General features: G+C 35.7%; 1 protein-coding gene across 2 annotated transcripts in view; it reads left to right on the plus strand.

Moving 5' to 3' along the window:
- UBE2E2 (ubiquitin conjugating enzyme E2 E2) overlaps window positions 1-26762 on the plus strand; it is a 489981-nt gene that overhangs the window by 426525 nt on the left and 36694 nt on the right. For both annotated transcript variants that reach the window (XM_037845691.1, XM_037845699.1), the window contains exon 5: window positions 16604-16751. In XM_037845691.1, coding sequence (XP_037701619.1) covers window positions 16604-16751 — 148 coding nt within the window. The remainder of the gene's footprint in view (window positions 1-16603; window positions 16752-26762) is intronic.

The following is a 26762-nucleotide window of genomic DNA, read 5'->3' on the forward strand; positions in this document are numbered from 1 at the left end:
AAATCAGTCAACCGTGTATCTAAGGGTCTATTTCTGAACTCTCAATTCGATTCCATTGATCAATATGTCTATCTTTATGCCAATACCATGCAGTTTTGATCGCTGTAGCTTTATAGTAGGCTTCAAAGTCTGGAAGTGTAAGTCCTCCCACTTCGTTGTTTTTTAGGATGTTTTTGGCAATTCGAGGCCCCTTTCCCTTCCAAATAAATTTTATAACTAACTTTTCCAAGTCTGCAAATAAGTTTGTTTGAATTTTGATCTGGATTTCATTGAATCTTTAGATCAGTTTGGGTAGAATTGACATCTTAACAATGTTTAGTCTTCCTATCCATGAGCATGGAATATATTTTCACCTTTTTAGGTCCTTTTTTATTTCTTTTAGTAAAATTTTGTAATTCCCTGTGTAGAGGTCTTTTATGTCCTTGGTTAAGTTTATTCCTAGGTACTTGATTTTTTTTAGTTGATATTGTGGCTGCAATTTTTTTTATTGCCTCTTCAGTTAGATCTTTTCTAGTGTATAAGAACATTACTGACTTAAGTGCTTTAATCTTATATCCGGCCACTCTGCTGAATTTTTTTTATTAGCTCAAGTATCTTTGTTGTCAGATTCTCAGGATTTTCCAAATATAAGATCATGTCATCTGCAAATCTGAGAATTTTTCCTTTCCAATTTGGATACCTTTTATATTTTTGTCTTGGTGAATTGCTCTGGCTAGAACTTCTAGCACAATGTTGAATAATAGAAGTGACAGCAGGCATCCTTGTCTCATTCCTGATCTTAAGGGGAAGGCTTTCAGTCTCTCACTTTTGAGTACTATGCTGGCTATGGGTTTTTCATATATGACCTTTATCATATTGAGGAAGGTTCCTTCAGTTCCTACCTTTTGAAGTATTTTTATCAAAAAGAGATGCTGAATTTTGTCAAATGCTTTTTCAGTGTCAAACAAGATGATCATTTGATTTTTCCCTTTTGATTTTTAATGTGTTGAATTACATTAATTAATTTTCTTATGTTGAACCACCCTTGCATGCCAGGAATGAACCCCAGTTGGTCATGATGTATAATTCTTTTAATGTGCCTTTGGATTCAATTTGCAAGTATTTTGTTTAGCGTTTTTACATCTATATTCATTAGGGAGATTGGCCTGTAGTTTTCATTTTTTGTAGTATCTTTATCTGGTTTTGTGTTAGTGTGATATTAGCTTCATAAAATGAATTAAATAGTGTTCCTTTTTCTTCAATTTTTTGAAAGAGTTTTAGCAGGAATGGTGTCAATTCTTTTTGCAAAGTTTGGTAAAATTCCCCTGTGAAGCCATCTGGGCTTTTATTTGTAGGTAGATTTTTGATGACTGATTGGATCTCTTTGCTTGTGATTTGTTTTATGAGTTCTCCTGTTCTTCTTGGATCAGTCTGGGGTGTTCATGTGTGTCCAGGAAATTGTCCATTTCCTCTAAATTGTCTAGCTTGTTGGCATACAGTTGTTCATAGTATCTTCTTTGATTATTTATTTCTTTGGGATCCGTAGTAATTATCCCTTTCTCATTTCTGATTCTCTTTATTTGGGTCTTCTCTCTTTTTGACTTTGTCAGTCTAGCTAAGGGTCAACCTTTTTATTTTTTTTTTCCATCCTTTCACCTTCAGTTTCAGTGTCACAGCATCTATGCAATGAGTCTCTTGTAAACAGCACATTAATAGGTCATACTTTTTAATCCAGTCTGTATCTTTTAATTGGATAGTTTAATCTATTCACATTCAAAGTTATTACTGTTAAGGGAGTTTTTGAATCAGCCATCTTATCCTTTGGTTTTTAGTTGTTAGAGCTATTATTTTTTTTTCCTCTTTCTGTTTTTTTTCCTTTAAGTTACCCTTACTAATACTCTTCTGTGCTCTTCTCCAGCTCTCTCCCTCCTTTTTTTTTTTTTTTTCTCAGCTGGTAGAGCTCCCTTTAGTACTTCTTGGAGGGTAGGTCTTTTGTTAACAAATTTTCTCAGCATTTGTTTGTCTGCGAAAGTTTTAAACTCGCCCTCTGTTTTGCTTGAGAGCTTTGCTGGATAAAGAATTCTTGGCTGGCAATTTTTCTCTTTCAGAATCTGAAATATGTCATACCACTGTCTTCTCGCCTCCATGGTGCCCACTGAGTAGTCATTACTTAGTCTTACGTTGTTTCCCTTGTATGCGGTGAATTGCTTCTCTCTTGCTGCTTTCAGAAGTTTCTCCTTCTCTTAAGCATTTGATAATCTAATCAGTATATGTTTCAGAGTAGGTTTATTTGGATTTATTCTATTTGGGGTTCATTGGCCATATTTTACTTGCATATTTATGTCATTTAGAAGGGTTGGGAAGTTTTCCCCAGCTGTGTCTTGGAACACTCTTCCTAGCCCTTTACCCTTCTTATCTCCTTCTGGGACACCAATGATTCTTATATTTGTTCACTTCATGTTGTCCTTCATTTCTCTAAGATCCAGTTCAAATTTTAACTTTTTTCCCCCATTTGTTCTTTTTTGTGCTTGAATTCAATTACTCTGTCCTCAGGTTCACTTATCTTTTCTTCTGCCTCTTCAAATCTATCACGTGTCTCTAGTATATTTTACTAGAGTTTCTAGTTTCTAGTCTCCACAGTGTCTTTTATTTCCATAAAGTCTGATATTTTTTAATTTACTCTTTCACATTCTTTCTTATGCTCTTACAGAGTCTTCTTGATCTCTTTTATGTCTTTAAGCCATCTCATTGAAGTTGTTTTGGAGATTTGTGTGTACTTCTTTAATTAATTGCTTCAAATTTTATGTCTCTTCTGGCTTTTTAATTTGTTCATTTAGTGTATCCATATCTTCTAGATCCTTCAAGTGCTTTGTAATTTTCTGTTGGGTTCAGTGCATTTGTTTGTCTTGATAAGGGTATTTTAGGAAATGCAGGATTGTTTAAGTATTTATAATTTGGTAAAGCTCTAGCTTGCTGGAGTGCAGTTTCCCAATCCTACCAGCAGGTGTTGCTGTCAAGTTAGTGTTCCTCAAACTTCTCCTGGCTGCTAGGTGGAGTCCAAACTAGGTGGGGAACCAATCAGTACACAGTTCTCTGTGTGTACTGGGGATTGCCTGCCCTTGGGCTGAGATATGGCTTCTGAGCTGGTAGGCAGGGAGTCTGCTCAAGGGTACCTCACAAATGGAACATGGGCCCTGCCTGCCTGCTCCATGCCTGCTTTGTGCCCACATGTCTCTGGGGTGTGTGTGTGTGGGGGGGGTCTCCTGATCATCAGTATGGCATCTCTCCCTTCCCCACTTCTTGCTGGTGCACCCCACCCCCAGCTTCCATGGAGAGAGAGTAAACTCTGGCTGCCAGGTTCTCTCACAGGAGCTCCCTGCTGTCTGACTGTGGAGGGTTACCCCCTGCCCCCCCCTCCCGCCAGCCAGCTCTCCAGGTAGGTGCACAGGAGTGGAGAGCCCCTGCTCACTCCCTTGCCTGGCAGCAGTTTTGGTGCTGCTGGCCAGGGGGATATCCATGGGAACAAACTCACCCCATCCCTGGAACTGCATTTTTGTTGGCATTCCCTCTGTGTTCGGTGGGGAACCCTCTTTGGTCACACTCTGAAATTGCGGTCCTGGGTGTCCTCCAACCCCTCTCTAGTTACTTTCACCCATGAGAAGCCTGTTCTGCCTCACCTATTCCTTCCATCTTCCCACTGGAGAAAGCCATGATCTTTTAATCCAGTCTTGTTGGGTGGAACCTTTTGATTGTTTCCTTGGAGATATGATTCACCCAATTGTGGGTGAGACATTTGATCAAATTATTTTCATGGAGATTGACCCCACCCATTCCATGTGCATCTTAATTAGATCACTGGTGTCCTTTAAGAGAGCTCACAGAGAGAAAGAGACATTTTGGAAAAAAGCTATGACATGTAATTCAGAGTTTGCCCCTTGGAGAAGCTAAGAGCTGACACAGACCCAGATGCTTGGAGATGCAGACAGAAAGACATTTGGAGATGCTAAGCCAAGAGATGAAGCTCAGAGTTTGCCCTTGAGAAGCTAAGAGAGGACTCCCAGACACTTAGACAGAAATGTCCCAGGAGACCCAAACAGAGAGCTGAGAGAAGCTAACAGAGACAGAAGCCCAGAGACATTTTGGAGAAAGCCATTTTGGAATCCAACCTGAGAACAATGAACCAGCATATGCCAGCCATGTGCCTTCCCACCTGACAGAGGTGTTCTGGACACCATTGGCCATTCTACAGTGAAGATATCCTCTTGTTGATGCCTTTATTTGGACAGTTTCATAACCTTAGAAGTGAATTTGTAGCCTAATAAATCCCCTTTATAAAAGCCAATCCATTTCTGGTATTTTGCATAATTGCAGCTTTAACAAACTGCAGCAGTTTTGTAAAATGAAGTTGGCCCTATTTAAAAAAAAAAAGACGTATAAGATACAATTGCTTGCTTTTAAAAGGTAATATTTGTTGTTGTACTGCAGCAGCCAATTTTCTCCAATACAGAGATGATGTTGCAAATTATAGGGAAAGTACAGAAACAACCCACAGTGTTTATTTAAGATACTACTTCATATTTCTTTTAGGGATAGGAGAGTCAGACAGCAGGAATAGAACATCAGAAAATGGGAGTGTATTTTTTTTCCACGTAATTCTGAATCATTGCAATTTGACTTCTTTTTCTTTTCTTTGTTTTTTTTCTTGCTTCTACCAGATACATTTCCAGATAGGCTTAGGGAAAATTAACCTGGTATTTTTAAGGGCTATAGTCTTACTGAGAATACTGGAGGGAAAAAGACCCAAAATAATGGGCTTCAGAAACCCTGGTGTGTGAATGAAGCAACGTAACCTAGAAGGTAGAAATAGAGACTGGAGAAGTTATGTCAGAAATCACAGAGTGATGGCAGAGATCAGATCATATACAAGTAAGAAAAGGAGAGAACAGGAGGAAAGAGATTGCATGGATACAAGAAAAGCAGATATAAAAATTTAAGTGAGATAACAAATCCATCTAGTTATCATTTAGATAAAATTTAAGCTATCCCTCATGGTACTAAATATTCCTTCTGTAAATCTAACAAGTAAGTCTTAATACTTGCCAGGAAAGCAAAAAGAAGTACGTTGGGGATAGTCCTTCACTTCTTCAATTAAGTTGAGAGCCAGTTTACCTCTTTTAATTGTTTTTGAGGAGGGAGATATATCCATCCTTATAAGGATGCCTCAACCCAAAGAGTCAGAATGCTTATCTTAGGGTCTTCTCTTACATATTTGCTGTCTTGCTTTCCTTCTCTCTGATCTTCTCAGCAGGTGGGTTTTAGGGGGTAGTGAAGGTCATAAACAGAAATGGCCAATTCTGGTTGCTCTTTACCCGCAGTGCCTGGTCCCTCCTGTCCTCCTTACCTGCTTCAGATTATGCATTGAGTTGCCCATCTTTTCTCCATTTCCTCCCTCTTTTTTTCTGGTTCTTTCTGTCTTGTTTTGGTCAGCTAAGACAATGAACAAAGAAATGTGTCCCCATTGTTGATCATATAAAAGGCATTTTGTAAATTTAGGAATAAGTTAGTGCCATCAACCACAAAGGATTCATTTCACAAGAAGCTAGTTTAAGAAGGAAGATTATGTGACAAATTTATTCCAAATTCCTAAAATATCTCTTTCATCAGTGGGACTCCCCTTATAAAAAAAAATACAGTCTAAGAGATTTTCAGCTTCTTAGCTGGGTCAGGTGAATAGGGAGCCATTTTCAAAAATCACCTTGGGCCGCTTATGGGAAGAGCCCTTCTTTACTTTTCAAGTAAGCTGCCTATTTAGCTATCAGTTACAGTACTGATTATCAGGTCAGTTAGTTATATCTACTCACCTCAAGTATTTAAAGAATAGTCACTAGAATATTCTAAATGCTGGATTTAAATTATTCAAAAATTAGAGAAATGTTAAGTGACAGTTTTCAAGTCATGTCAAAACAATTTTTTTTTATGTTTTTTTTTCGTGTTTAGTTTCTCTTGACTTCGGTAATCTCAGAGATGAGAGGCTGTTCAGCATGAGATTCATAATAATAGTGAATATCATTATATTCGTAATAATAGTGAATATCATTAAAGATTTCTTCTCTTTGCTAAACACTTTATGTGCATTCTCATTTTATCTGAATAAATAAGCAAGCTATTGAATCCCTATATCATTAGCTTGCTATCTAAACTCAAATTATTGCAGTCTAGGAGTCATATAAGTTTCTTTATTCTATTTCTGTTTTATCTGTCATTTTCAAAAAGCTCTTTCAGAGTGTGAATTGTTTTCTTATGTATTTGTTTTGAGTTTGTTTTAGTTTCTTTCATATTTTCCTTCCTCCCTATAACTTCTTTAATTACTATTGGAATTGCCTTTAATATGAGCATTTCAGTTCCCTCTGAACTTGTCTGTGCCTCAGTTTCTTTATCTCTAAAATGGAGATGATAATAGTACCTACCTTGCAAGTACCTACCTTGTGAAGATTAAATGATGTAATAAATATAAATCACATAGAACACTGCCTGGCACAATTACATAATTGTTAGCCAGTTAAAATTTTTATTATTTTGGTTTACAACTTTCTATGATATACATAAAGTGCTTTAAAACTTCATGATACAAACACAGGGAAGAATTATCATTGGGTTCCCTATAATACATGCAAAGTTTGGAAACTTTTATGGTACTTATGAACACTACCCCTTTCAAAGAATGTCTCTTTTGTCTGTTATATAGCACTTGCCAAGAGAGTGGGCATTCAGCCAACTTCATAATTGCTGTTAATTTACTGTCTTATTAACAAAATTAGTCATTTCATTTTAGATAGTGTTAAAATATAGTTTTCTTTTTCACTGTTGTGGGCTATATTAAAAGCCAAATCTTCTTTTTTTGCGAGTTATAACAAGTGCTATATATTGTGTCGTACATATGTTAGATTTTCAATCTCTTAAGATAAATACTGCCACTTCATATGTTTACAAACATTAAATTTCTTACTTCTTTTCAGAAGGATGAAGGAAGCCTGTATATTATTTCCGTTTTTACATTTAGCAAATATGGAAATAGACTACATCTTATATAATTGCTCAGGTGGCACGAGACCTGTAAAATATAAAAAAATAAATAGAAAGTGGGATATTTTCCTTCCATATTTGTTTATGTCACTGTCTTTAATATAACAAAGAGAGTTATTTATTAGGCTCTTTATGTGGAATCCATTAAGTGTCTCAGCTGTTGTGCTTCCTAATTAATTGTTATGTATGGGACACTTTTGTAGTTGTAAAGCAGATATGAATCATTCTGTCTTAGAGATACAGATTCATTGGTCATCTGTTAAATTGTGTCTCCTCTATACGGTACTACTTAATAAATAAGTATTATTGGATCAACATAGCGCTACATACGGTTTTATGTTCAGTGTTTAAGAGTCCCCAGATCTGTCTAATTGTCTGTGTGTGTGTTTGACAGAGAGAGAGGGAGGGAGGGAGGGAATTAAAACAATGAAGGTGTTGCATACATGTTTAAGCAAGATTTCAGGTCATTTTCATTTCCATCTCAGTTGTTTGGGATTCACTGGTTTTTTAATCCATGTATGATTGTTACTGAGAAATGTATCCCAAACCATGAAAATCCATAAAGCTTCCCCACCCCCCAATTCTTTTGGTGCTTACTGTATTGCTTTTAAAGTGTTCTTTAAAAGGCTTGTTAAAATCCAGCCTTTCAAATTGTGTAGTTATATTCCTAGGAATGCTGTATTCCTGGGGCTGTGTTAAATTTCTGTATCTTCTTTTTTTTTTTTTTTTTTAAAGCCAGTTGATGAAGGAAACCTCTTTATGCATGCCAAACCACCATTGATTGAGCTGGTTTGAGGCTACTGTTTCTTTACCAGACAGAATTTGGTTCAAAATAAAGTAATTGAGACATTGTCTGTAGTATGAGAGATTTTATAAGGATTTGAATATAAGTCCACTCTTCTTTTCCTGAGGGATGTTTTTTTTTTCCCTTAAATTGAGGCATCTTTGGTTCAGTCGGTCTCATACTAGTGTTATCCTTGAGGTCCATCAGGAAGCAAATGGAAAACCCCTGCAACAATCCAAGGCATGTGGGACTTCTACAGAAAAATAAACACCCTTCACTGTGGATGAGCTCACATTCAGATTACAGTCCACACAATGATATGATCTACAAGCAAGAATCCTGCTTTACAGGAGTTGGGAATAATTAACTGATGTAGGCTAAGATGGGATACTAGAAATTAAATAAGATGCTCTCATCTTCTAAGAAACTTGCTACTCATTTCTCTCTCAGAGAAATTTTCTACTTGCATGTTTATTCTACATCTATACTTAAACTGAGAAATACTTAAAATTTAAATATCTACACTAAAAAGGTTTTTTTTTTTTAATTATATTGGAAAGCTTTAAAAATGTTGCTATAGCCTGCAGTCAAACATGGCATACTGTGAAGTCATTTATAAGTGGGTAGGTGTTATCTTTATACATCATAATTTCTGGGTGATACTGATTTTAATTCTTTTTCTGCCAGTTATTCAAGGCCAACTGTATTTACAGGCTTTTTGTTTTGCTTTTGTATTTGTTTGCTGATATATATTTCTTAGAATCAGTTCAGAATTTGTGATTCTGTCACAGTAGGCTTTTCCAGTTTTTGTGGAATCGCTAATATTTAAGAATAATCTTAATGTGTTCATTGTTGATGCAGTGCTCTTAATTCAGTTTTAAAGAAAAGATCACTTGAAATCCCCAAAAGAGGGATGAGACTGATATTTTTAAAGTGTATTAACAACCTGTTTGGCTCAACTACAGTTTAATAGTGAGTCTAAAGGAAAGATTCATTTGAATGATGTTAATAACCCTGCTATTTTTGGACTTTAGTTACATGATTCACTGATTCATGTCACAGGGTCTTCAAGTACTTCCTTTTTCCTTTCTGGGTCTCCATGGAAAAATACCCATTTTCTAAGAGGAATGTATTTCTCCTTTATCTCATACTTTCTCAGTAAAATCACAGTACCAGTTGCCTCCTGGGAATAGAGGCTATCATTAGACAATTATTTTTAAATGATAATTTTAATAGGACCATCAGAATTAGTTTTCCAGTTTGGAGGTGTTTGTTTACCATAAAACATTTTCCTAAATTGTGTAGAATCACTTTTTCAGAAATACTTTAAAATATTTTCTTCTGTATCTATACTCATACCCTACATGATCTCTCACCCTTTACAAAACCACTTTTTATCTGTATGTGGAGTGTTGTCTGTACCATAGAGCAAGAGGGTGATATAAAGAAAATACATTTAAAAATACAGGTGATAGGGGATTGGTACATGGGCACGTACATACATTCTCAAAAGAAGGGATGAAGGGGAGAAAGGAGGAGACTAACGATTGAGTTCCTGCCGGGTGCCAGGCATGGGATTAGAACTTTTTATGTGCTTAAGTCTTCACAGCCACTCTGGGTATAGCTATTATTTGCCCCATTTATAGATGAGAAGGCTGAATCTCAGAGATGCTAAGTGATTTACCTGAAGTCAAGATTTCAGCCCAAGTCCAACTGATTTCCAAACCCATTTTTTCTTTCCACAGTATAACTCCTTGATCTTAGAGCTAGAATGGATCTTAGAAATATCTAGTTTGTTTTATTTTGTCAGGAAATAGAGACTCAGAGTAGCAAAGTGACTTAACCAAGATCAGTTACTACTTAATAGTGTTCTTTTGTCCTATGGTCAACATAAAGAATTGTGTTAACTCTTTCTAAAATTATTTTTAAAGGGAGTTGATACTGTACAGTTCAGAAATAGCACAGCTCCATTTTAAAGTACTTTTTAAGATAAAGTAATAAGGCAACTGAGGAATATACATATCCCCTATATTAGTTTCCTATAGCTATTGTGACAAATATTGCCACAAACCTGGTGGCCTCAACACAGAGTTGTTACCTTCCAGTTCTGGAGGTCAGAAGACTGAAATAAAGATATCACCAGGGCTGCATTCCTTCTGGAGGCTTCAGGGAAAAATCCATTTCCTTGCCTTTTTCAGCTTTTAGACGTCACCTGCATTCCTTGGTTCAAAGCCCCTTCCTCGCATCACTTCAACCTCTTGCTTCTGTTGTCACATCTCTTACTTACTGACCCTGATCCTCCTGCCTCCATCTTACAAGGACCCTTGTGATTACTCTGGGTCCCAGATAATCTCCGCATCTCAAGATTTTTATTACATCTGTAAAGTCCTCTTAGCACCCAAGTAACATATTCACAGGTTCCAGGGATTGGGATATGGACATCTTTGTGGGGTCCATTATTCTGTCTACCACACACTTGTCTATGTGGGTGTTGTATGTCTCATGTACATTGAAACCTCTCTCATCCAAAATCATCTGGGAGTTAGCCTTTCTCAATAAATAAGTTTTCTATATCACTTCATCCAAATCATGTTTTTAATTTTTCATTATATTTGAAAACTGTTCTAAAATGCACTTTCTTCCCTGCTTTTGGAAACAGTATTGTATTCCCAATATAATTTTACCTCTCCTTTAGGAGTGACAGATATGACTGTAAGTGTCAGTTATTGAGCGTCAAATACAGCCATAAATGCAAATACAGGTGTAGATTGTGTAATACACAGAACTCAGTGGATATTAACCCCTGCAGTGGGAACAGAAATTTGCTTTATAGGTCATTTTTTATCACTTGTCTGTTTGTTTGGAAGGTGAAGCGAAGATGTATAGCTGCCTAGCCCCCTCACTCACCCAGCAAGTTAACATGGTAGGTGTTCCTAAATACTGAATCAGAAATCAAAGCAGCCTTCTGTGGGGTAAGGGGTGGGGGGGGGGGGAGCATGTGCTTTCTTGGCCTCTAAAAATCTCCCAGTTTCTATTTTTGTCAGTATTGAAAACATCGTTTCCTATTTCTGCATCATTAATGTCTGGACTGCAGACAATTCCTTATCAGTTTACATCTATTCTTCTCTCTCATTTCTACTACTTTTGTTGATAGAGTCTGGAAGAAAATGCTAGATGTTTCAAGCACATTTTTGCCTTGATTGTGGTTTATGTTTTCGTGTTGGGGGGATATAAGACAGGTACCTTACAATAATACCTACAGTTTCTTCCCCACAAAAAGTTAATACTTTTGCTGATATAAACAATTTTTCAAGTTCTCTTTAGTACTTAAATGGACAGTAACAACAGTTAAAATTTTTTGTGTTGCAGTACACAGCATAGATTGAATATGTACTCAATAATAATAATTAATAATTTATAAATAAATGAAGTAACATTATGGGGCAGAAAGATGTTTAAAATGCCTCCTACTTCTTCAGGATAGTCTCCACAGTTTTCCAACTTTCACTCTACTATCAGTTGTGGTTTTCAATGTTACTTTACCTTAAGAATAATAAGACGTTACAGCCCCTTGGGGCTACTTCTCTTTTGGAGCGCTAGCCAGTGTGTGTTAGCATTTGTTCAACAAACAGTGGGCTCTTTCTCTGTGCCAGGCACTACATTGGACATTGGTTGAAAATAAATACTTGCCTGAATAGTTGACAGTCTGGTGAAGAGGTCCTGTGGGTAACAGAAGTATATGATAGGGGAACCCAAAGAGGTCATGACTTATATAAACGCATGATACGTCTTAGAACTCTGGTATCATGAATTTTCCTAGCTTCTAAAGGTGGTATTTATGGGATAAGACATGCAAGTAGAGTTAACCTGCATAATTTGGTGTGGTTTAATTCACGAACACCTGTTGGAAATTGACAAACATCACCAAAGTAGATCCTTTTTATCAGCATTTAAGACATTCAAGTATAAAACAATCTCTGTCCAAAAAATCCACAGGATTCTTTGCCAGTTCATGCTTTATTATTTTTCACCCAAACTCTTCTAATAAAATATCTCCATTTGAAACACTATAGAGTAGACAGTAAAAAACAATCTAATTAGATTATGGGTAAAAGACATAACTAGACATTTCACTGAAGAGGATATCCATATAGCAAATAAGCACATGAAAAGGTGTTCAACATCATCAGTAATTAGAGAAATACAAATAAAAACCACAGTAAGCTATCACTACACTCTAACAGAATGGCTAAAGTAAAGCCAAATGCTGACACGGGTGCAAAGAAACTGGTTTGCTCATACTTTGCTGGTGGGAATGTAAAAATGTACATCCACTCTGAAATGATTATGACAGTTTCTTCTAAAACTAAATAATACGACTCAACAATTGCACTCTTGAACATTTAACCCAGAAAAATGAAAACTTATGTTCACACAAAAATATAGACACAAATGTCCACAGCAGCTTTACTTGTAATAGTTAAAAACTGGAAATAACCCATACGTCCTTCAGTGGGTAAATCGTTAAACTGTGGTGCATCCATACCAAAAATACCACTCAGCAATAAAAAGGAACAAACTATTAATACATGCAACAGCACTTACATAGATATTAAAGGAATATAGCAGAATGAAAAAAAAACAGTCTCAAAAGGTTAAAAACTATATGGTCCATTGATATAGCATTCTTAAAATTACAAAAGTATAGAGATAGGAACAGATCTGTGGTCAACAGATTAGTGAGAGAAGAAAGGGGGAACGTGACTGGCTATTTAGTACAAAGGATTTTTGTGATGGAACTGTTCTGTATCTTGACTGGGGGGATGGCCACATGGATCTACAGATGTGATAAAATTGCATACAACTAAATACTCATACATATGTGAGTACATGAAATCTGGAAAAGTTAATGGATTTTGTCAATTTCGATTCCCTGTGATATCATACTACAAATATGCAAGATATTACCATTGGGGAAAACTGGATCAATAGTAAATGGAATCTCTGTGTTATTTCTTACAACTGCATGAGCATCTACAATTATCTCAAAGTTAAAATTAAAAAAAAAAAACAGGCTTGGAGGCTGCATAGGAGAGTGTGGCTTTTTGTATTAGCAAAACCGTTCCAATTCTGGCTCCACCACTTACCAACTTTCGAACCTTAAGTTCTTTAACCTCTCTGTGCCTCAGTTTCTGCATTATTTAGTTAGTTATTTTAATTGTGGTAAAATATATATAACATGAAATTTACCATTTTAACCCCGTAAGTATACAATTCAGTGACACTAATTACGTTCACAATGTCATGCAACCATTACCACTCTATTCCCCAAATTTTTTACCACCCAAAACACAAAATCTGTATACATTAAGCACTAACTCCCCATTCCCCCACCCTTCTCCTGTTGTATCCTGCAACTTTGCTGAATTCATTTATTAGCTTGTGCCAGTTTGAATGTATAATTCCCCCCAAATGCCATTATCTTTGATGTAATCTTGGGTGGGCAGACCTATCAGTGTTAATTAGATTGTAATTCTTTGAGTGTTTCCATGGAGATGCACCCCACCCAAATGTGGGTAATGACTCTGATTGGATAATTTCCATGGACGTGTTAGCCCGCCCATTCAGGGTGGGTCTGAATTAAATTACTGGAGCACTATATAAGATCAGACAGAAGAAGCAAGATGCTACAGCCAAGAGGGACACTCTGAAGAGCGCCCAGAAGCTGAGAGAAGAACTGCGGTTTGAAGACGGCCATTGAAAGCAGACCCTTGCTCCGGAGAGGCTGAGAGAGGACAAATATCCCAAGCGTACCAAAGACACATTTTTGAGGAACTGCAGCCTGGAGAGGAACGTCCTGGGAGAAAGCCATTTTGAAACCACAACTTTGGAGCAGACCCCAACCATATGCCTTCCCAACTAACAGAGGTTTTCCGGACACCATTGGCCATCCTCCACTGAAGGTACCCGATTGCTGATGTTACCTTGGACACTTTATGGCCTTAAGACTGTTACTGTGTAACCAAATAAACCCCCTTTTATAAAAGCCAATCCGTCTCTGGTGTTTTGCATTCCGGCAGCATTAGCAAACTAGAACATAGCTCTAACCAGTTTTTTTGTGGTTTCTTCATTTTTGAAGTGAACACAATAATACATACCACTTCCATCATTGAGTCATTTTGAGGATAACTTTGCTCAGAGTAATCAATCAGTCATAACTGATAGGTTTTTCATATATCATTATTATAAATGCACTCTTCATTTACATTTAATCAAAAAAGTATTTTGTCTTTTCATCTGGTACTTAAAGGTGTAGGCACTCTGACTTCAGAAGAGATTTTAATATTACTGGGTGTTCCCTAGTTCATTAACTTTTGTTCATGTCTTTATTTCTTTCTACTTTCATGGGGTTTAGTCTGATGTTCTTTTCTACCTTCCTGAGTTGGACACTTAACTCATTAAATGTCTTCTTTTCTAACATGTGCATTTACAACGGTATAGCATTTATAACTGTACATTTCTCTTTTTGAATTGTTTTAGTTGAATTACAAATTTTGATGTTGATAACCCAACATTTTCATTGTCATTTGCTTTAAATATAACTGATTTTTTTTAAATTCAAGAATTATTTGAAAATATATTTTTTCAGTATCCATATAGGATGGGGGGATCTTTTATGTGATAGATTCTGATATTTCATTACTTTAATTGTTGAGTACAGAATTTATCTTCAATATAGTGATTTTGTTAATTTGTTCATTTCTTCAGTATTCTTACTAATTTCTGTTCCAGTTGATCTATCAGTTACTGATAAAAGAGTCCTAAAAATCTCCCTGTGTGACTGTGGATTTGTTGTTTTGTTCTTATTTTTCTGCCAATTTTCACTTTCTATACTTTCGACTATGTTGTTAGGTGCAAGAGATTCAGAATTGTTATATTTTGCTGATGAATTGTTCATTTTATTATTAGTGTTCCGATTTGCTAATGCTGCTGTTTTGCAAAACACCAGTAATAAATTGGCTTTTATAAAGGGGATTTATTTGGTTGCAAAGTTACAGTCTTAAGGTCATAAAGTGTCCAAGGTAAGGCATCAGCAATAGGGTACCTTCACTGGGGAAAGGCCATTGGCATCCAGAAAACCTCTGTTATCTGGAAAGGCATGTGGCTGGCGTCTGCTTGCTCCGAGTTAGCGTTTCAAAATGGCGTTCTCTCCAATGTCAGTGTCAGCTTTCAATGGCTGTCTTCAAAATGTCTGTCTCAGCTGCAGCATGCATCTGGGCCTGCGTGGCTCTTTTATATGGCTCCAGTGATTTAATTAAGACCCTCTGAATGAGTGGGGCCACATCTCCATGGAAATAATCTAATCAAAGGTGTTACCCGCAGTTGGGTGAGTCACAGCTCCATGAAAACAACCTAATCCAAAGATTCCAACCTAATCAACACTAAATATATCTGCCCCAGAAAATTGCATTAAAAAACATGGCTTTTTCTGGGGGACATAATGTATCCAAACTGGCATAGACAGTGTCCCTTTTTTGTTTCTAACAATGCTTTTTGCCTTAAATATATATTTGAGCTGATAGTAACCTAGTCATTTGAGCTGTCTTTTAGTGTTTGGGTAGTATATATGCTTAGGATTTAGAATTCTCAAGGGAGACATCCCGTCCAGACCCCTGGCTTTCTCTGGCAGTTTCCTTGTTATCTCTCCCATAAGCATGTCTTTTCAAGTCCATCCTTTTACTGAAAGTCTAGCTGTTCAAGTGTCCTACTTTATGTCCTTATTATGAATTCTAATCTAGCCTGCGAGTGGTGCCATATTGTTCAACAACTGTAGAAGATTCTGAATCTGTCCTTTCTGAGACTTGACATCATGTAAATTAAATAATTCTCTTGATGTTTAAGTGGATGCCAGATGCCCTGGTGTGTGTCAACACCTGCAGAGATCTTCATGTGTATTTCTTGATTCAGAGCCATTTTGAACTTGAGAGTACCAGAAGACTGGTTTTTAGAACACTAAGATTTTTATATGTTTCAACTTACAAATAGACTTCTAAAATAGAGTTTTATCAGAGTTATAAAACTGGTTTGCATTTAAAGTTCTTTTAAAATGTGATAACTGTTTCAATATTACACAAGAGCAAAGTACTGTGGTGATCTAGCTATCATAGGATGAAAGTAGGCTGCACTAATTACATTCAAAATATAGAATTTAAGGAGGAAAGGTTTGTAAGTTATAACTAATAAAAGTTTTTTGAGGCATATTATTTACATGTATCCTAATTAATATTTTTAACCCATGACGTAGAATAATATGTTTTCACTTTTTTAGCATTCCCACATTTTTTAAAGTTTGGATTTTATAAATGTACAAAATCCTTAAAACAACTGGAATCCCATGGAATTTCCTTTGACATTTTTTATTTTCTTAATTCTAGATCTCTACTTCAAAATATTTTCAGAGGTCAGAGTCAGTGTTCCTGTTACGAGTAGTCCTATAATTTCATCAAGGTTAAATTCAGCCCCCCTATATATTAGTTAAATGGCAGAACTCTTATCAGAATCAGGATGTCATGGTTTTTACAGTTGGGGTTTTCTGTGTCCAGATTGGTAAGTTCCTTAAATTATGGTTTCTGTTTATTGATTTTTCTCATGTGCCTAAAGAAATATTTTTTAGTTACGTTTCAACCAATGTCCCTTGGATTATTTTGTCTAATAATAACACCTGCCTATTTAAAACACCTGTACATTTTCCTCTAGGTTACCTTCCGAACAAGAATCTATCACTGTAATATTAACAGCCAAGGTGTGATCTGTCTGGACATCCTAAAGGACAACTGGAGTCCAGCCCTAACCATTTCTAAAGTTCTCCTCTCCATCTGCTCACTTCTTACAGATTGCAACCCTGGTAAGAGACTTTAAATTCAGTCTTGAATTGAAGTTTTTCAGGCCTTAAGTGTCAGACCTTTGTACATTGTGTAATTTGCTACTACTACTGTTATTATTATTGGGTTTTAATTTCCATATTATGTAACCTGCTTTCCTTTAAATAGAGCTCTCTCTAGTCTTTTTATTTTTTATTTTTTATTTTTGTTAAATGCAGTTTTATTGAGGTGTATTCATATAACATACAATTCTCCAAAGTATACAATCAGTTAGTTATTCATAGTGTCATCATATAGTTGTGCATTCATCACCATCTCTAGTCTTTTTAAGACCTAATATTTACTGGGAAGGAAATAGCATGCTATAAATTAATGAAAAATCATTTTAGATGGGAAAGTACATTTAAAGAATGCAAGAAATTCTGCAGCTAAATAACAATATTCAAATTGAAGAGCTTAATCTTTAATTAGATGCCTACCAGAAGATGTTGATTGAAAAATGTGGGCTGTTAAAATCCAATAACAACTAGGTAGCACCACAGAGACCTGACCTCTTTGAAATCTTAATAAAGTGCATCCTGACAAGCTATTCGAACAAAAAAGCTGAATGGTCCTGAACTAGGAAACATCCAAAAAAGTAAACAAGGAAATACAGATTCCCAGGAAAACTAAAAAATAGTTTATGGCCAGGCCTTTCTGGCTTCCTGTGGAGTGCTTAGAGCTGAAAATTCTTACTTCCTGTGTGTTCCTGGATGTGTCGTTATGTGTCTTCGACCACCTTCTTTCGACTAAACGATAAACCAGCTACCAATTTTACATCTTTGGATCTTTGATGTTCTCAATGGAAACATCTTTCTTTGAGTATTTAATTAATAGACTTAATATTTTGTAAGATTCCGTCTTCCATTTTCGGGAATATACTCTGTTTACTACATGAGTGAACTTCTAAGCAAAAAAGAAAACTGACAATGGAGACCAGGGTCTCTCTTAGGCTCCCTCTTGATTCATAAAACAAAAAGAAACTATAATCTTTCCTACTTTTCTGTTTGTCATTTTTCAGTAATAAAACTTTTTAATGAAGAAATGTAAAAACAGAATTTAATAAAATTATTACATATTTACAGTTATGTGTAACAAATTAATGCTTTTAATACCAGAAATAAGGTATGGTTTAACAAGATCATTATAAAATGTTTTTAAAATTAATTCCTACTTCACCTCAGATAGTGAGGCCCAATAATGCAGTACTAATTTAAAGTTGAATGATAAATGCTTTGTTCTTTAATTCCATTATTCTTTTTCAACTGAACCCCTTTGTCTCAGTGACTGTTAAAACTCATTTGGAGGTGATGTCAATAAAATGGTCCTCATGGAACTACTATAGGCATATGTCACCCTTCCTCCTACCCCCCACCCCCAAAAAGTACTTTTTTGGGGGTTTTTTGTGTTTTGGTTTTTTTTTCCTGAAATTTTAGAGGCAGAGGTTGTGGTTTTTTTAAGAGAAAATTTTATTTTGAGAGATAAGTCACTTATTCAAGAAACTTTTGACACCCTTCTGCTTGATGCCCTTATGGGCACTAAATGAATGAGTCCTCACTTCTTATACACGGAATAATGCATCACCCCATGCTTAGAGAGAAAACTCCGTACTGAGAAGAAGTCCAGTTGTAACCAGGACCGACCTGCTCTGCCTGTCAGGCAGCTGGAATGAGGCCTGTTACCTTGAATCAGCTTATATGTGAGAGTCTTGTCTTCTTTACAGGTATCCTTGCTTAGAGGAATGGGTGCATCCAGCAAAGCCTTCTGTTGGCTATCAAAAAGATTTCTGTGCAGTGAGTTAAGGTTTTCTTTTGCCATGTCTCAGAAAATTACTGGTGCATTCTGTAAAATATATTGACCCCTGGCTCAAGCAAAATTGTGTAAATAAAAGAAATAGATCTGGTAAATAATGATATTCAGGAGAAAGAAAAAGCCTAAAAATAATAATATCTCTTAAATTTCAACAATTAAAGACAAGCCTATCTGATATAGAGTACTTGTAAAATATATGCTAACAAGTAATTGTTCACACTTTAACACATATAAAAAGGTTTCCTAATTGTCACATCATTTATATACATGTTGACACTTCTAGAGCCTTATAAAGAACTGTTTATCTTAAGCAAGTCAAAAAGTCCATTCTTTTATTTAATGAATTTATTTCATACTCTTACCTGTGAGATTTTTTCCCCTAGATTTAAGTTAAATTTCAATCTGACCTCTCTTCAGATTTTCACAAATATAATTTTGGTAGAAGATGAGTATATAAGATTTTCCTATACTGAATCTGTAGAGCTATTTTAAGCACCAAAAATGCTGTCAGCTCATAACTAGAGCTTGCATATAGTTTTAACGGACTTAAAATATTCTTTTCATTCTTATCCTCACATAAACTGATTAATTTTACCTTTTTCATTCTCTCTCAAATTTTTACATTTGTTTCTTTCAGGAAGTTTTTGGTTTTTGCTATACATCTTTATTAGCATATTTGTAGTTAGCAGGTCAGATTTAAAAACCGGCTTCACTGTTTATTAGTTGTGAGGTGTTAAACCCAGTCACTTAACTTACTTTGGCCCCAATTTCCTTGGGGATTATCGCCAGCTCTACCTAAATCACAGGACTCCTATGAGTTTAAAATGAGGTGGTGTATGTAAAAGCCCTTTGTAAACAGTCGCACACTTTGTTGTTGATGTTATTTCCCAGAGCATGTAGGGCACCAAATGGGCATACAGTAGATGACTGATAAATACCCACTAAATTGAATTTTGTTGAAAGAAGATAGCATTGAATAATCTCAAACCATCCCCTCAGCACTGACACTCTTAAATTATATTATCTAAGAAAAAGCCTAATCCTGAATTAGTATACCTATTGTATTGTCTCATGGGAAGATTTTCTCTCTGGTGGCAGTGTTGTGGCAATGTCCAATGGTTATCAGCCACTTGATGGTATACCAGTGATGATGGTGTAACAGTAATGATCATTCAATTCCCAATGCAGTGGTCTAGGTAAGTCTGACTGCTGGCCTTAATTGGGCTGTTCACACCCACAGTGATGTTTATTGAGCCTGATGTAGCGCTCTTATTTGTCAAATATTACCTAGCTTTCAGAGTTTGACTGTGACACACAGTAGGAGATTAGAGTGGCAGCAGAGATAAGTAGAGGATGATAAGCTCAAAAGGTCAGCACCACACTCCCAGATTCTCTAAATTTAGTCCTGCTTGGTGAACATGATTTAATTCACAAACTGCTAAAATTTAGAATACTGTTATGAAATCGAAATTCCATTAATCATGAAATGTTATTTGTAAATACTCTCTTCTCAAATATTTATACAGGATATATAAAGTTTAAGTTCTGTTCTATTTGGTTTCATCTTTCAGTTTGCTGCCTTGTGGTAGCTTTTTTAAAATTCTTAGATGCCATGTCATATTCTTTATATGAAATCTGCTTCTTTAAATGTTATTTAGCATGTGCCTATATTGTGGTCTCCTGATCTATATAGAATGGGTATTTTCCCTAATACAAAATCAGCTATCCTGAAAACACGATAAACAAGGAAATCAGTCATTTTCCTATACTGGGTGGTTTCTTTACAGAGAATATCTAGAAATAGCCTTTTTTCCCTTTCTTTTTCTATGCCTATCATCTGTCATCATCTTACTAATCTCTGTTCTACTTCCTGACTATACTACTGTTACTTGCTGAAGTATTGGTAGCATGTTTCTTTCTCTGATCTTTATCATCAAAAAATTTCCCCCCAAAATTTATTACTCATGTGAGACAATTAGAAATTTGAAAACTGACAACTGATGCTGAGGAATTATTGCCGTAACATTTTAGACATGATAATGTTATTGTGATTATAGATTTTTTTATATGTCCTTGTCTTTTAGAGAGATATACTGAGCTACTTGCAGATAAAATTCTTTGGTACCTGAAATTTTCTTCCAAATAATCCAGGAAGATTGGAAGTGGGTAGGGAGTGGAATATATCAAGATTGGCTATAATAATGTTTAATCTGGGTGATGAGTACATGGGGGTTGTTCTAGTTTGCTAATGCTGCTAGAATGCAAAACACCAGAAATGGACTGGCTTTTATAGAGGAGAGTTTATTTGGTTGCACAGGTACAGTCTTAAGGCCATAACGTGTCCATCAACAAAGGGTACCTTCACTGGAGAAAGGCCACTGGCATCCGGAAAACCTCTGTTAGCTGGGAAGGCACGTGGCTGGTGTCTGCTTGCTTCCAGATTGTGTTTCAAAATGGCGTTCTCCAAAATTAGCTTCCAACGGCTGTCTTCAAAATGTCTGTCTCAGCTCCAGCTAGCTATGAGCTCCTTCTGTCTGAGCTTATGTAGTGCTCCAGTAAACTGAACAAGGCCCACGCTGAATGGGTGGGGCCACACCTCCATGGAAATTATCCAGTCAGAGTTATCACCTACAGTTGGGTGGGTCACATCTCCAGGGACACTGAACCAATAGGTTCCAACCCAATCCACACTAATACGTCTGCCCCCACAAGAATGCATCAAAGAATATGGCTTTTTCTGGGGGACATAAATATACACATCGGCACAGGGGTTCATTATTATTATTTTGTCTACTTTTGAAAATGTTTGAAATTTTCCATAATAAAGAGTCTGTTTAATTGCCAAAGATTAGATATACAAGCAGTATAACCCAGTATAGCCTGTAAAAAGTAAGTGATTTAGCTCTCTTTTTCGCTCTGTGAAAGAGTCATCAGTCTCTGACCCTGGTCCTGTGAATTTCCTTCCTTGTCATCTGCATTTAGACCATAGGCTGCCTCTTGGTACCCCCTGGGCCAGCTGGAGCCTGCATTCATATGCAGCCGTGAAGTCTTTGTCCGCCAGTCTTCAAACAGGCAAAAATGCACAGACCAGGTCAAATGAAAAAGCCCTAGGCATACCCAGACGTCAACACTCAATATAGATGAGCTTCTTCCCCTACCCCCAGTACCTTCCAAATAAAAATTAAGTATCAGTTACCCCCAGTGTTAGATTTATGCAAATCTTTATTAGAACAACAAATAGAGCTAAGAATGGCAGCTAATTAACTCTCAGCCTTAGGCAGCCATTAAGCTGAGGGTGAGCACAGCCCTAGCTTCATTGACAAGAGTTTTATTGTTCGCAAATAGACTGAGCAAATGTTAAGAGGAATATGTTGCCAGTGGCTCCTGTCACTCACAGGGTGGTCTACAGAAAGCTAGGAGAGAATCTCCTTCTTCCTTCTCAGACGTCACAGCCCTTACTTTCAGATTACTTAAGTCCTTTTTGTTTTTTAAACTAACACAACCCTACTACATTTGAGAACAATTCCTTTTCCTGTAATTCAGGTAAAACTGTAAAAATGGTCAGACTATTTTCAAAGCAGACTATAATAGGAATAAAAATTTTTTTTTCTAAAACCACAACTACAGGTTGCTAAATAGACATCAGGTATATGTCATCATCATATATCAGATATATGACATCAGGTATATGCTACGTAGCAACTACAGGTTGCTACATAAACATCAGGTACTGATGCCTATAGCTTTTTTAAAAATGAGGAATTTATAAAGTAGGAATACATGGTACAGCATATAGCTAAATTCAAACTGTTTTCTATATTTGTGAAGAATTAGCTTCTCTTCTAGATTATTACATGCTGAATTCCAACTGTCATTCTAATCAATACTCCCAAATGTGGATGTAGATAGACTATAATTACAGCAATTTAACTTCTCTGACACCTCCTACAAAGAAAAAAAGAAAGTTATATTTATATGTAGTTTACATCTTACCCTGTGGATAATTATAAACATTAACTAGCTGCTGTTAATCTAGCTGAAATTTTTATAAAGGATTTAGGATTCTAGCTTAATATTATTTGTAGAAGTCTAGGATACTGGTCCCCTCTCACCCACACAGTCTTCCTCAGATCAATTTTCGTACTGTGAAGGTTCTGGAAAAATTGAGTATTCATAGAGTGTAATGGTCAAGGAATATGTATCATTAAAGTGGAGAACATTTCTGTTTTGTGAATTAAAGAAGCTTCACAGAAGTGATTCTGTGCCATCATAAATGTGTTTTAAGAAACAGAACATATCTCTGAGATACCTTGACCTTTGTGTATGTGTTTGTAAATTTGTACTGAAAGGATTGTTTCCCAATTTTGTCAATTCTATAAAAATTAACTCTAGTTTTCTTACAAGGTATACTGGAATATGATAATGCAAATCAAAAGATCCAATTATGTAGCACTTCATTGAATATGACATTTTTTGAAGAATGATTTTATAGGAAATATAGAATGAAAAAAGGAAGCTGAATTTACCTGGTCATAGGTTTTGACCTTGGATATCCATGCAATAAGTGAAAAAGATTCCTCTTTGAGTCAAAGAGTTGCCAGGAAAAGATTGACGAAGTGTTTCTCCACTTAATTCTTTTAAGAGTTTTAGTGCATGGGACATGTGGCCAAAAAAAAAAAAAAAAAAATCGCAAAAGCTACCAGGTGCTTCCCAGGGTTTAGTTGTATAGCTGTATCAAGACTGGGGATAGACAAAGAAGGTCACAATTAAAAGTTGTGTGACACCCAGACAAACAGATCATGTTCACCAGGTAACTCTTAGTTGATCATAAAGCTGACCAAAAACACATAAGAGCTTAATTAAAAAGAAATTCTGCGTAAGGTTATTATATAGCCCTTAGTATTTCTGCTTTTTATAGGCAGATCTTTATTTAGCATGACCATCACTTTGATACCTTCCCTGAACATCCAATTTGCCTATGCAAAAAAAATTTTTTTTTCAATTGTATTATCTTGATAGTTCATTGTCTGAAAATGCTTACCTACAACAACTTTTTACTGTCAGGTTTAAATGTATCTCCTTGGTAGGTTTGATTCTTTTAAAGATGGCACAAACTAGACTTTACCATATTTGCTAATAATATGAAATACTTTAAAAACATGCCTTTAAAGTTTGACTCTCATTTCTTACCTAAAGAAGAAAAGGACTTTGGGAGAAACTGCTCTTGTTTGGTAAAGAAGAAAACACAATGTTGTGTTTTTCATTCTGATACTTCTTTTTCCCACTTCTGTTTGCTTATCGCAAACCCAAGGAATAGCTGTGAACTTTGCTTGACCTCTGCAATGCCTCCAGCATTATTAAAGTAGGAAGTTAAATCCCTGAGGTGGTGATCTATAATTTCTTTTGTTTTTGACTATCATAGTGCTGTCTACTCTCTTTTGTAGGATTTTGATTGGTGTGTCCCATAACAACATGTACCATAAAATCTCCCCAATTCAGTATAATTGAGAGGTGAGCCTGATTGATTATTTTTAAATGAATTGTAGGAAATTGTGTATGAATGAAAACTTAATACTTTTAAGTACTTGTAAGAAATATTAGTCAAATATCTAAACTAAATGGCCTCTAGACTCTGCTTTATCAATGAAAGGGTGTAAGTGGGTTTTTCACACACAAAAGTTGAGAGAATTGTTACAGTGAACCCGAATGTATCTCTCACCCAGCTTCAAATCATAACCTATATTTAGAGCTTAGTATTTTTCAGGTTATCACGGACTCTTTTTAGGCAGGCTAAATATTCTCAGATAATATTGCCATTGATTTTCATGCCAACCTTTTTGAAAAAAATATGGTAAAGTTCAAAATAGTTTGCTGCATCAGAATTGTTAATACTAAATTAGCAAGTGTTAACTTGATGTTACTGGAAGGTAGCATGTGTTGCTGCTGGAGGTAGGCCACTGAGTAAAGTCATTTTTTTAAGGAGAAATGAAGATAAAATATTTAAACAACATTTTTAAATAATAGATACTTGAAATCATAATAATGCACTGTAATGTTTTCATGTGGAAATTTGAGAATTACAGACCAACATAATAAAATTCCTCTAGTTGCCCAGAAATTGACTTGTGTGGGCAAAACACCTAGATGATTGAATAACATTTTCCCTTTTTTATTTGGATATTTAGGATCAGATGATGTGTCAGGAAATATAGCACTTGTGAAAATTTCAAGAATTAATGTAATCCTACCAATATCTTGAGTCTGGAGCCTTTAACAACTGAACAGTTAGCATTATTTTTCCTTCCATTCAATGTCTGGTGTGGACAAGGTGTTGCTAATAACACTGACAGCGATTACAATTCAAAAAAGAAGATGCTTCTGAAATATCAGACTATTCTTATACCACTGCTATAACTTCATTCTGTTTTCTTCGCTTCATATTTATCTTTATGAGATCCTGGAGCTTAATGCTTATAATAGATATAGAACTATTATGTAATGTTGGTGAAGAATTCACCTAATAAGGAATACAGGAGTTTCTTTAAACTACAGGCATATTTCTTTAGACCACAGTTGTGTTTCTGGAAAAAAAAATTGCAAATTAAAATATTTTAAATGTATTTGAAAAGCTTTCTGCTTAAGAGTACACTATGGAGAAACCTGTTGCCAAATGAAGTAATTATAAATTTGAATAATGAATGCCCCTATTTATCTTTTTTAAAAAATACGAGGTTTTTTTCCTCTAATTCAGTACTGCCTTGCCTCTGAAGGCATTTTCCCAAGTGAGTCATATGTTTATGACAGCCAAGTACCTAGATCAGCCAGCAAAAGTCTGTTTAGCTGTGCATCTCTAGGCAGGTGTGGGAAGTCCCTTTTGTGGCAGCTGCTCACACCAGTCAAGTATACACCATCTTCCCTTTATTCAGAGCATCATGGCCACACATATACTACAGTGACTGACTTTCTTATCCAGACTTACTCACATGATGGAAAGCCAGTTCATTCACAGTCTAATTCAAATATAGAAAAGAAGTTAAAAGGAGTAGAGACCTAAACTAGATATTTTTAGTTTTTGTAGCTTTGGATACCAGTATTATATTTTTATGAGAAGAACTCAAGAAAACAGCACTCAACTGCAGTGCATATGTAATATAATCCTGCTTCTCTGGGGCAAAGGCACATAGAATGCCAGCCACACCTGGTCCTCTGTAGAAGGATGCATCTACCTGGGGGATGTGCATACTTTTTATCTTGTTAAGGATCTGATAGGGAGGGTGTATTTTAACTTTAGCTTTATCCAGAATGGTTCTGTGCCTGCAATATGCATCCTTTCCGTGGATTCACATTCAAATTACAGTATTGTGACTAGCTTAGAGTTGGGATTAATCATGTGAGTTTGAAAAGTTTAATAGTCCAAGTCCAATTTGGTAAAAGTTTTAAAGTGAAAGATTACTGTTTGTGGGAGGTTGTTTAATTCTCTGGAATTCTCTAGAAAAGTATTTAGAGTCTCTGTTATTGTAACTGTGCAAAGAAGCCTTTGATTTATATGTAGGAGTTGCATTTGGGGAACTTGGGCCATAGGTACATTCATTAGTGTTTATTATGGTAGAGTTAGGGGTAATGTAAGGTGAGAAAAAGGATTCTCGATGTGCTCATGGATAGTGTGTCTGAATTGGCGTTTTCTTTTTTTTTTCAAAATGGAAATATCTTGGGTTTGTTTTTTTTTTTTTCCTAAAAAAAAATACATGCTTGTTTAAATTTCTTATATCAACTATCCTTTAAAGATAAGTTGTTAATTTTCATTTGAGGCTCTTTGCTCTACAAACTCAAACTTGGTGAAACTTAGTGACATATATTTATCAGTTAAGTTTGTCTTATAATCTTGGTGTAAATTTAGACACAGTGACCAACTTTTAGCCCTGGCTTTAACCTACTTTCTAGTTAACATGTCCATGCCTATTTTATTGCCCATAATTAATATAAATCTAGACATAGATTAACTACTACTACAGATTTTCTGTTAATGAAGGCTAAAGCTTTGTCTCTACAAAATAATCTCTAATTTATTACTTTGGAAGTTGATCTCGTTAAAGGGCCACTGTACCTTACTTAACTTGTGATGAAAATGCCCTTCAGTTAATTTTTTTTTAAATATTGTTTTGGAGTTTTCCTTCTTAGAAACC

Source organism: Choloepus didactylus, chromosome 1, assembly GCF_015220235.1.
Source record: "Choloepus didactylus isolate mChoDid1 chromosome 1, mChoDid1.pri, whole genome shotgun sequence".
Taxonomy (NCBI): domain Eukaryota; kingdom Metazoa; phylum Chordata; class Mammalia; order Pilosa; family Megalonychidae; genus Choloepus; species Choloepus didactylus.